The sequence below is a fragment of the Panthera onca genome, chromosome A1, assembly GCF_046562875.1.
Source record: "Panthera onca isolate mPanOnc1 chromosome A1, mPanOnc1 haplotype 2, whole genome shotgun sequence".
NCBI classification, from domain to species: domain Eukaryota; kingdom Metazoa; phylum Chordata; class Mammalia; order Carnivora; family Felidae; genus Panthera; species Panthera onca.
The window spans coordinates 39,362,691-39,375,036 of NC_138339.1; the positions used below are offsets into that span (position 1 = coordinate 39,362,691).

General features: G+C 44.0%; 1 protein-coding gene and 1 pseudogene across 1 annotated transcript in view; both read left to right on the top strand.

Annotated features, from left to right (window-relative positions):
- Nucleotides 1-2,335: 2,335 nt before the first annotated feature.
- Nucleotides 2,336-3,865, top strand: LOC144616113 (MICOS complex subunit MIC13 pseudogene; annotated as a pseudogene).
- A 1,242-nt stretch (nucleotides 3,866-5,107) lies between these two features.
- Nucleotides 5,108-12,346, top strand: part of ITGA2 (integrin subunit alpha 2) — a 108,499-nt gene continuing 101,260 nt past the window's right edge. The window contains exon 1 of the mRNA XM_060634588.3: nucleotides 5,108-5,361. Coding sequence (XP_060490571.3) covers nucleotides 5,307-5,361 — 55 coding nt within the window. The 5' untranslated portion in view covers nucleotides 5,108-5,306. The remainder of the gene's footprint in view (nucleotides 5,362-12,346) is intronic.

A 12,346-nucleotide genomic window follows, 5' to 3' on the forward strand; every position in this document is an offset into this window, starting at 1 on the left:
TGCTGACAGCTCAGAGCCTGGAGCCTGCTTCAGATTCTGTGTCTCCCTCTCTCTCTGTCCCTCCCCGCTCATGCTTTCTCTCTCTCTCTCTCTCTCTCTCTCTCTCTCTCAAAAATAAACATTAAAAAAAAAAGAATGTCCTTGACAAAGCAGTAAAAATTAACTACCTTTATTAAATCTCAACCCTTAAGTACATGTCTTTTAAATATTTTGCATGAGTAGATGTGGGCATACACATGCTTATGCTGCACCCTGTAATCAGGTAGTTGTGTCAAGGACCTATAAATGGAACTAGGCACATTCTTTTTTTAATGTTTATTTATTTACTTTGAGAGAGAGGGAGAGAGAAGGAGGGGCAGAATGAGAGGGAGAGAGAGAATCCCAAGCAGGGTCCGTGCTGTCTGCACAGAGCCCAACAGAGGCCTTGATCTCACAAACCATGAGATCATGACCGGAAACGAAATCAAGAGTTGGGTGCTTAACTGACTGAACCACCCAGGTGCCCCCTAGCCGTGTTTTTCATGGAACACCAGTTTTACTTGAAAGAACACTGATAGACAAACTATAACTATTCAGACTTGGGTATTTGGTAGACATTTCTCAAAAATGAATGAAGTAGGCCTTTCATTTCACACAGAACAACTGATAGTATGCATGGCTAATGATAAAATTCAAGCTTTCAAATGGAAGTTGGAATTTTGAAAAATGTGTGTCTGCTGGCATGAGCTTGACAGCTTCCCAATATATAGAGACTTTTCTAATGAGGTAGGTGAAAATACGATTATTTTGATATTGTGTAATGAAATGTGTCAATTATTGGAAAATCTGCATAACTCAGTGAACCAACATTTTCCAAATGACCAATGCATGATGGGACAAAACTTTGCATGAGTAAAAGATCTATTCAAAGTGCTCAATAGACCAATGAATTTTAATGCACTATGTGTTGGAGGAGATTAAGAGGATGTGACTGCTGATTAACCTGCAAGATGGACCCAGGTAACTGGAGACTTCTTATCCTTTCCCCTGTCCCTGAAACATATGTTCTGCCTACTGTTTCCACACTAGAAGCCACTTCAGGGACACAGCTTTGAGAAAGTAAGGTGTTATTGAGACCATCTCAACTGTATAAATGACTGAACCCTGCTTGTTCAGGCCTCTACATAAACTTAAGATTCTGGCAGCAAGTATGGAGATTTACTCATTTTGTAGCCACTCCAGACAAGCCAAGTATATAAGTTCCCTTGCTTATTAAAATTGTCACTGCCCAATCTGAAATGGTCTGCCTTTTTCTTTTCTCTCTCCTTGCCCTCCATGTATGGGGGCCAGTTTCAAATTTTAACCCCAGGAACTTTGAGGTTGCAAATCAACACTAGGGTAGAAAAAGTTTATTGATGTGGTTTCAGATTCCACATTAGAACTAGCATTTAGGAAACTACTACTTGTTGATTTTGAGGACAGTATCAAAGGAATATCCACAATTATGTCCTGTTTTTTTCAATTACATGTGTGTGATACCAAATTAATTCATATAATTTGACTGAAAGTACATATCGCAACAGATTGGGTGCAGGAGCAGATATGAGAATCCAAGTGTTTTTTTTTTTTTTTCCAAGTGTTTATTTTTTAAGCCAGACAGTGAAAAGATTGGCAAAAATGTAAAACAATGCTCTTCTTCTCATGATTTTCTTTATTTGAGGAAATATAGTTATTTTTTGTAACATATGCTATTTATGTCAACACATAAGAGCCTTATTGTTGAATTAATGCATAATGAATTAATACATAAATATTGGAAAATGTATGTTTCAATTTCTTACATGGTAAATATGGGGAGAAATAATCCACATAAACAAAAGTTCTTTGGGATCCTCAATAATTTTTCCAGCTTTATTAAGGTATAATTGACAACTATAACTTGTATATATCAAAGATGTACATCAGTAGGTTTTGATATACATAGTGATGTGATTATCACAATCAAGATAATTAACATATCCATCACTCACAGTTACCATTTTTGTTTTCTTGTGAGAACACTTAAGACTTAATCTCTTAGCAAGTGTCAAGTATACAATATTATTAATTATAGTCACTTGGTTTTACACTAAACACCCAGGACTATTCATCTTATAACTGAAAGTTTGTACCCTTTGACCAACATCCCCCCATTTTCCTCACCTCCAGCCCTGGTAACCATCATTCTAGTGTCTGTACTATGAGTTGACTTTTTTAGATTCCACATGCAAATCTCCACATGAGATCTCCACATGAGATCCTACGATATTTGTCTTTTTCTGTCTGGCTTATTTCACTTAGCATAATGTCCTCCAGATTCATCCATGTCATTGCAAATGGCAGGATTTCCTTCTTTTTTATGGCTGGTAATATCCCATCATCTTGTCCTTGTGTGCAGAGCTGAGCGACCATGGTGCCCCAAGTGTGGTTGCTGATGATGTTTCTCATCGAGGGCAGTGTGGCTGGGGACACTGTCTACCTGGTGTATGACCAGGAGCTGCTGGGGCCTAGCGACAAGAGCCAGACTGTCCCTTGGAAGTCTGAGGAGGTAGTTCCCCCAGCCATAGACTAGTTAGCCACTGTGTGTGTGAGCAGACCAGTCTGAAGATACCCCAATTCCCAGCACCCCCAAAGTTTAACTTTCACATCCACAGGTCCTGGAATTCAGGCATCATAATGGTGATGTCGGCTCTCTCAGTGGCTCCCTCCAAGGAGAGCTGGGAGTACCTAAGGAGCAAACTAAGTAGCCTGTCAGAGGAGAGCACCTGCCCCAGTCAGGAAGAGGGGCAGGGGCACCAGAGACCTGGAGACTCCAGACTGGGACTGGGACCCCACTCCAAGGGCAGCTCCCAGCTCTGCCAGCCCAATAAAGGACTTTATGAAATGTGAAATATATTAACATTTATATATCTCCATCATCTTTTATCCATTCATCTGAGAGTTTCTCAGTAGTTTTAAGTGTAAAGGTCTCCCTGAGACTAAAGAGTTCAAAAAGCCCTGCCTTAATTTTTTTTCCTCAGAATGTGGTGTCCAACACCTAGTCAGAGTCGTTCCTAAGAAGATTAAGGCATGAGTTCTCAAACTGCTTTTTCTCAAGAACGCTTTATAGTTTTAAAATTAATGTGGGGCAGGAGATGACTCTTTGTTTCTTGAACTTTGAAATTTTTGCCTGCTCTGGAAAAATATAGCTCCTGATTTATCTGTACCTCATGCCAGCATAATGTTAACTTGTCCAGCTCTGAGCACAAAAGCAAAGAAGGGAGCATTTTCCTCTTGAGCACCCAGAGACAAAGCACAGATTCCTGTCTCACATGAAGGGAACTATACTGCCTCCCAAACAAGGGTCTGTTCCAAACACTTACTCACATTTCAGTGAGTCAGAAGGAAACAGACAGATATTCATCTCCCTGAAACCTGGCTGACTTCCTGCAAGAAGTCTGTGAGGAGAGTCAAGGTTGGGGGTCAGGGTTAGTGAGCAGCCACCTAAGAGCTCTCAGGTGATATCTGGAGTCTTAGTAAGCAGGTGAGGACTATAGACAGGTCAGGAAAAAAAAAAAATGCCTTTGAGTGTTTGTCAGGATTAGTCAGTAGAATTAGTAAGTGACAGATAAGAAAACAGGAAACAACCAGGGGCTATACATTTTGAATTCAAAGGTATTGGGTTTATAGTCATGATGATAAATAGGAGCAGCTGACGAATACCGATTTACTACTTTACAAATTCAAGATTCCAGCCTCAGCTATAAAGGGGAGCATTTGATTTTTACCAGTTAATTAAGTCCTTCCACCCTGAACCACTTTACTTCTTTTTTTAATGTTTATTTACTTATATGGCGGGGGGGGGGGGGGGGGGGGGTGGGCGGAGGGGCAGAAAGAAAGAGGTGGGGAGAGAAAAAGAGTAACCCAAGCAGACTCCACCAAGCAGTCAGCACAGAGCCAGATGTGGGGCTGGAACCACCAATCGTGAGATCAGGACCTGAGCCAAAACCAAGAGGTGGACACTTCAAGGGACTGAGACACCCAGGCGTCCCCCACTTTACTTCTGAGTGGCAACATCCCAAGCATCACACAGTGCTCATACTACCTGCTTCACAGAGATTTGGAATGGCGATAATAATAATGATTAGACCAGTAATTCTTTAATTGTAATTTATTAAAACACTTGACTATTTCACAAAAGAAGTCCCTGGAAGAATTCTGGTTTCAGTAATGTGCTGGGGATTTGTGAGTGAACTTTCGAAGGAAAAACCAGATTTAAAGAAAAGTGAATATCCTATTTCTTAGGTTGGCAAGTAAAAATCTCAGATAGGGTTATAGAATGTCCTTTTTCCAGATCTGAGACTAAAGTAATGGAAGGAAGTGGTCACAGTGTAATACAGACAAAGAGGAAGAGTCACAATTTCATATATGGGTTCTCACTGTCTCTGTGTCTTTCAGTAAATCGCTTAAACTCAGTAATCACATCAGCTGCTTATTATCTTGGGGGAGAGGAATGAATGAGAACTCCACACACACACACACACACACACACACACACACACACACACACGGTGCTCTTGCGACAGGTCTTGCTTAAATATACCTCGGATAATCATCACTTGTGTGCCGATCTTCTTTCCTGTCGAGTTAGTTTCTAACCTGGTCATTCTGCACTTATTTTTGTCCGTTTCTCCACCCACTTGAGAAAAGCACAGAATGCCACGCACCGCACCACCCCTGAAAGCGTGGCTTCGGGCTCGCGGCTGCCCTTGCTCCCCACCTCTGCACCTCTGGAGCTCCCCAGGCTCCAGGAGCCTGGAGCCACGAAGGGCTGCAGAAGCAGCAAGGTTCTCCGGGAGACCGGGGGTCTCCTGCGGGGTGGGCTGCAGGCCATCAGGGGGCGGCGTAGTTTCAGGCCGGCTCCCGCCCGTCGGGTGTGCCCCGCCAGTCCAGTGCAGGGCAGGAAAGGGGCCAGGCGCCCGGATCCCAGCCCCGCAGCTTCGGCGGTCCCAGGACCCGTACCTCTCAGGGCAGTTAAGGTGCGGTTTCCGAGGGTGTGGTGCAACGCAGGTGCCCCGCGGGGCTGCAGGGCCTGGGCTCGGCGGGGCGGGGCCGGGGCAGATCCGGTGTTAGCCTGGCCGAGGGGCGGGGCGGGGCGGGCCTTGGCGCCCCAGGAGCTGCCAGGCAACTTTTCTCCGTCCTCACCCCGGCGGGGGAGAAAAGCTCTCGGGACGGCTTCTGAAGAGTCCGGGTTCTGGAGTCCCTCTGCAAACCGAGAGCAGCAGCTACCGTCCCCGGGCAGGCTCAGGATGCGGCCAGGATGGACAGGGGGCGCGCCGTTGCTGGTGTTAGTGCTCAGTCAAGGTAAGCGGGGAGTTCGCTCTCCATCAGCTGCTGGAGGGACCTGCGCGGGGCCTGGGCGCAGCGGGGAGGAGTTTGCGGGATGAGGGGCGCAGGCAGCGCGCCTCTCTGCTGGATTCCACGTGGACCCCGGCTCCCAGCCATCCGGAGCTGTGTAGAGAAAGACTCCCCATTCCCTCTCTCCCCCGCCTGGTGTCCCCATAAAGCCTGACTCACCCTGTCTGTGAAGCACCCTTCAAAGTCAGCTCACTGCGCGCTTTGGTTTTAGAGCCACGCGCACGCACACACAGGCACAGGGGCAGTGGAGACTAAGGGGTGTCCTGAAGGTCGAGAGTCCCGCAGCGTGGTTTAGACTGCCCGTGCCGCCCAGCATCCGCACCCGAGCGTTCTTCGATGCCTGCTGGCTTTGCAGGAGTCTGGGAGCCCCAAATGCTTGTTTTTCAGCCCAAGGGTGTGAAGTATGCTCCCATTTCTTCAGGCCGCAGCACTGACGTTTCTTCCCTTAGGGGACGTGGAGAAACCAAGCGCCTCTTAAATGCTTGGCAGATGGGAATTCTTCCTTCCCTTCTGCCTTCCTCCAATTGTTGTAGCGTTTCTGTTCAACTTAATGTAAACTTAGGCCAGGAAAAGTTCTTTTTACTTTCTTGATCTCAGCTGCTGCCAACAAGAGAATTAACCGAGGCCATAGCTCCAGCTGCAGGGCCGTGAGAGTGGGACCCACCCATCACCTGACTCCTTTTGCACAAAGTTGTGTGACCATCATCCTTCACGTGTACCTCCTCCAGATCTTTTCCAGAGCCTGGTGTGTGCTTACGATCGATCGGAACTTTAGTTTACTGGGAGGAGGAGGGGGGAGTCGCATTTAAATTTTGTCGTTTGAGGGGGATCTGAGTGGCTCAGTCGGTTAAGCGGCTGACTTCGGCCCAGGTCATGATCTTGCGGGTTGGTGAGGTTGAGCCCCACGTAGGGCTCTGTGCTGACAGCTCAGAGCCAGGAGCCTGCTTCAGATTCCGTGTCTCCCTCTCTCTCTGCCCCTGCCCTACTTGTGAGAGAGCTCTCTCTCAAATATAAAAATAAGCATTAAAAAATTTTTTTTAATTTAAAATTTGTAGTTTGAACAGCTATCAAAACAAGTGTTTTTACAAAGAATATAAGTATTTCCTAAAATATACAGAAATATTTCTTATCCTCCATTGAGGCATTTAGGCACACTATTTGTTACTCTGGAAGAAACCTAATCTAGATAACCCTGTAGCATTTACTTCCAGTCAAAGATAACAGAGAAATAGCACCACCATCCCACCCCCAGCACAGACTATGCATTATTAGGTTTTCCGTCTAACTCTGTGTCTGGTGCTTCACAGATATTCTGTGCTGGGCCCCTAAGAGTGTTTTGGGGGGCCATCAACCTTAATCTGGGGGGTTGGGATAAAGTTGGAGTCACATTGAAATCAGTCCCTGGAACACCACAACCTTCCCAAGAACTAATAGACATTTAAATCCAAGCTTTTCATCTTTCTTTAATTACCCATTATTAATAGAAGCTATGGAAACATAACATCATTTTCTTATCTTTGAAGTGTTGAGGCTTGTTTTTTAAAGAGCAGTGAGAAATACTTTAGTGGAATGTATTGCTGCAAGTCATGAAGTCAGGTATAGAGATTCTTAACCTGGAGTTAGTTAATAAGGACAAATCAGTGCAAGCAAGCAAAGGTGATTTAAAATGACGTCTGCACAAATATTTTTTTACATTTATTCCTTCCTCCTGTTTCAGTTACTTGCATACTCAAGAACTAAGTTTTCTCTTAATTCAAGGTACTCATAATAAAGCTTTGTCATTTGTGATATTAATCCAGGTTCCTAGGGAAGCAACATGATTTGCTGATACCACGAATATCCAAGATTAACATGAATAATTGAATGTCTGGGTCAGTGATAGCTGAAATTTTTTATGGCATTACTCTGTGTAAAATTTTTGAATAGTCATCATTACTACACACACACACATATAGTTGTTTATAAATTATATACCCGTACAATTGTGTAATATAAATACATATCAAAAATGAAAATGTAACGAGCATATATGTGTGTGTTTATACATCTTACCTCCTCTCCAGTATACATGCCAACCAGTGTAGAAACTTAAAACCCTCAAATCTCATTTTAACACTTAGAGTCAAATACACTTTCTGTAAACCTTCTCATGGGTATTTAAGAAAAAGCAGTGCTCGGAGTTCAGTTTCATATTTATCACCTCGCATTGATCACCCCTTGGTTTAAGTGCCTGCAGTCATTGAAATGGTAACCGGCAGGCAAAGGATGGAAAAGAAAGACCATAAGGGGCCCAGATAATTCATAGTCTAAATAATAGGTCCACAGAGGAAAGAAAATGTAATTTTAAAATGCACGATGGCATTTACATCCTCGTGTGCTGCCAGGCCATGGATAATCCTCATCTTTTCTCCCTGTGTCTGGCGCCCTGCCCCGGAGTCACTGCCTCTTTAATGAGTACCTTCAAATCCTTTCTCTAATTCCCTTCAAGCTGTAAATACTCTAATTTCTCTAAGAATAAGTAAATCCTTCCTTTAATATGTATTTTGGCAGCTCTGTCCTCCTGAGACACCCTTGAGACACCCTCCACCTCTGTCTTCTAGTCTCCCTATCTTCCTATTTTCCAGGTGGTTCTTCCTCACTCTCTTTCACAGGCTCCTCTGTTTAGCCCAGTCCTTGGTGTTTAGAGTTCCATCCTGGGTCCTTGTCTTCATTCCACCTGTTCTCTCTGGGCTAGTTCCCCCACTCAAGTCAGGATCTCCAGCCAGACTCTTCTCCTGGTTCCAGATCAGGATTTCCATCTGCTACCAAATATCTCCACCTAGACGTCCTGTAAGCATGTCCTCAATGCATCCTCAACTGAAGTCAACACCTGCCCTCCAGAATTCTCTGCTGTATCGTCTCCTATTGTGTAATGGCAACATAATCATGCAAACGCTAAACCCGGGGATCTTTTCCCGTGTTTCAGGCTGACAGCCCATCTCCAAGTTCTGTCCTTCCTCCCCACTTCCTATAACTTCCGCCACCACCCTTGCTTTCTTTGTGTCTAGACAACAATAAAGTGTTTTTTCTGTTTTTTGCTCTCATCCTTCTGGTCCATTCTTCTCATTGTCACTAGTGTTATCTTTCTAAACACTCGTCTGTATCCAGTCAACCCCTTGCTTCAAACTTTGGGTGGCTCCCCATCTCACGAAGGGTGAAGTCCAGATTCAGGCTTTTCTCTGCTACACTCCTCCTGCACAGACTCAAACACGGGTACATGTACTGCACGTAGGCCCATACATGATACACACACCCCAAAGCCACATACATACACCTGTACACATCCTTCTGTGTTCTGACTGCGCTTGATCAGACCATATTTAGTGCTATTTTCCAGACTATTCCCTTTGCCTTCACTGCCTTCATGCTTTTTCCCTTCTCCCCTTATCCCTTTGTAATTAACCACTGTCCTATGTTAGAAGAGACAAAGCCAAGCAAAATTATAAAGTAGGGAAGTTTTTATTTTATAACGAAAAGAGGAGTCTGAGGTAACCTCTAATTTCTGGAACCAACCCTAAACCACCTCTTCCCCTTTATGCTCAGCACCTTCACAGCCTTAAACCACCCTCTGATAAAGTAACCTCCCACCCCATAGCTCTCCAGCTATACCTGCCCCACCCCGACTAAGCTTTGCTCTCAGAAGTCCTGGTTCACAAGCCACTGTTTGATTTAAATTCATGCTTTGGGGCTCAGGATCAGAATTTAAAGACAATTATTCACACATTTCTGATATATAGACAGATTTGGAAGCAATTGCTTAAATGTTAGCACTGTACCTCCTCTTTCCTGAGAAATTAAAATTCCAGTATTGCCTATATCACGTTGTTGTGAGATGAACACCAAGACAGGTACATTTCAACACCAAGAATCAGTGAATGCATCAGCTCGAATGAATTCCCTCTAAAGTAGGTGATGTCTGTTCCTGTCTTAATGTGTTAACAGCCTTGGGCCTATTAAAAGGCAGAAGCCTGTTAATGTAAAGAGATGAGCTTCTAATAATGGAATTTTAGACATTCATAAAAATAAAGACACAAATCCAAGTCAATATGTCAAAAATAAAGAAGTTCAGGAAGAATGGGAAAAGTATTTGGGACCAAAAATATCATCCTGATGTGATAAGAATGTTACCACTAGAGTCAAAAGTTTTAATCTGGACTATTAGCCTTGCTCAGCTTGGGGAGTTACTGAGGTAGGATGGTTTTTGTGGTTTTTTTTTTTTTTTCATTTGTTATGGTGACTGATTATTTACCTAGAAGAACACGTAGAAGAATGTCTCTCTAAAGAGAAAAAACTTAATACCTCAAATCCTGAGACAACAATAGATTCTGTATATGAAGGTGATTCCTGTGATGCCCCTTCAGATGACCTGTAGGTGCTTTGTTGATCTGGCCACAGTGAATTCCAGAAAAGTAGTATTTGAACATATTTTTATGCAGCAACTTTTATGCAAGGAAACCTGCTAGGCCCAACTATAGGAGACTTGAAACATGGTCCAAAGAGTTTACAGGCTATTTGGAAACAAGTCCAACCATGAGGGAAGGACATTGTCTCAGTCCCTGGAAGGTACCTAACCAACTTCAGACCCTTCCATCCTCCTTTCTGACAGAAGTCCAATTATTGGGTTACCTCCTCCTCTGCACAGCTAGGAGGTCAGGTGGACCTTGAAGGGTGGTTGCCCTGAGCCATTCCTGGTCATCTCATACCTCTCTCCAATGTCTGATTTAGACATGGCATGTAATTACGATGGCATGTGGAAGGAAATCTGCTTGGGGACTTTTGGGAAAGAATTTTTCATTCTTAAGAGAGATGTTGGTTAAGAAATGTATTGCCAGGTCATGTGAAGCTTGCAACAGCTATAACTGTCCTACAACCATAATGTCAGCTAGCTTGAGGATAAAGCCGATACACTAGCCCTGTGGAGAGACAGAAAGCAGGTCCTTGATATTGTCTTTGAGTTTCTGAATTACTGAAATTTAGAGTCATTTACCTGTTTGTGCCTAAAAAAAAAAAAAAAAAGTCTATGTAATTTAAAATGTGGTTATGTTGTTTTTGTTATGTTGTTTTGTAATTATGCTTATCACATACATATGTACCATAAGTTTCTATAGTGTAATAGTTACCATTTGGTCACATATAATTCATTGCTAATGAGTGGTACAGAACTTAATGTTGAGTTCAGAGGATGGAGAAATGTCACTGTGATGCATATAAGTAGCAAACCTCCCCACAAGTCTTCACGAGGACAGGAAAGAATCTTCACTATTCGGATCCGCTGTGAAGGACTGCAGAGGTCAGAGTCCAGTTCTCCCCTTTTAAAATGGCTGTCAGTGATAATAATAGAGTAACATAACCAGGGATAGGACCCAAGTCTCCAAGTTCCTGGGTCAGATGTTTTAGATACTGGAATACGAAAGGAGAAAGCCATTATGTCCACAACATACTGTTCAAGGTATTCACAGAGGGTGAAAGCTGAGAGGTTAACAGGCACCCGACCATAAATGACCTTGTAAATGGAAGTCAGGAGCATGGATTTTTGAGGACAATGGGAAGGTTTTGAAGGGCCTTAAGCAGGGGAATGACATGACCGGATGGTTTCTTGAGTAGATTACTCCAGTGGCAGGGTGGATGGTGGATTGAAAGGAGGCCAGACTGAAGGCACTACCTTTCTTAGGAAAGAAATAGTTCTGGCCTTAGTTTTATTGGGAGATGATGGTGCTCAAACTCAGTAGCAGTAGGGAAGGATCACAGGGGATGCATTTGAAGGGTAGCAAGGGAGAATGGACAGGATTTGTGGTTGATTTATACAATGGCAACCAGTGAAGGAGAAGATAAGACGGAGGCCTAGGTTTTGGGTGTGGACAACTCAGTGAGGTGCTACTGACTGAGACAGAGAGGCAAGGAAAGAAGGCAAATTAGAAAGATAATCAGTTCACTGTGACACGTTGTTGGACACATTCAGGAGCACATGTCTAGTAGGTAGATAGTTATAGATAGAGCAGTGTTAGAAGCAGGAGAGAGGACAACAGGGGCTAGAGATTCAGGAGTCAGGGGTATCTAGAGAGTCACTGAAGACACAGCATTGATGAGTCAGGCAGAGACCAGAAGACAGTGTTGTCCACAACCCAAGGGACTACCTGAGAGGGTCAGGTGAGGAAGAGGAGATGCCAGAGAGAGAAAAGAGCAGTGGGAGCAGTGAGTAGAAAGAATACTACAGTAAGTGGGGCACCACACAAATATTTTGAGAGGGAAGAGTTGGTCAGTAGGGTCATATTCACAGAAGTCAAGCATGTTGGACAGCCTTGATGAGGACAGTCTCCATGGCATGAAAAAGCAGAAGCCAGAGTGGGGTAGGCTGAGGAGTAAGTAGACCATGAGGAAATGCAGACAGTGTCAGGAAGTTAGATAGTAAAAGAGAAGAGGGAGTGGCTGAGTGCCAGGAGGGGAGAGACTTCATAACAATTATTATAATGAGGTGTTTTGTGTTTGTGTTTGTTTTTTGTTTTTTGTTTTACTTCTATTGCTTATGGTATTGCATGGTCCACTTGTGCTTTTTGAGAATTGCATTGAGGCATCTGTATGTGGCAAGAGTCCCTAACACAGGAGAGACTGGGGGAGAGGAGGAGCACTGATATTCATGGCAAAGGGGTCTCAGAGAAGGGGGGATGGAATGGGATGGCCACAACAGCAACAGCTCTGGCAACAGCTTGGGAGCCACAGATGACCATATAGGGAAGGCAGAGTATGTTCTGGCATATGACATGGAGAGGATATGGGCTGATGAGACCAAGCTGAAATTGAGGGCTGTGAGGGGTGCAGAGGGAGACCGCCAAGTTGTGGGAGTAGGCACCCCCTGCCCTCCAGCGTGGCCACTTGGATTGATGAAGGAGCCCTT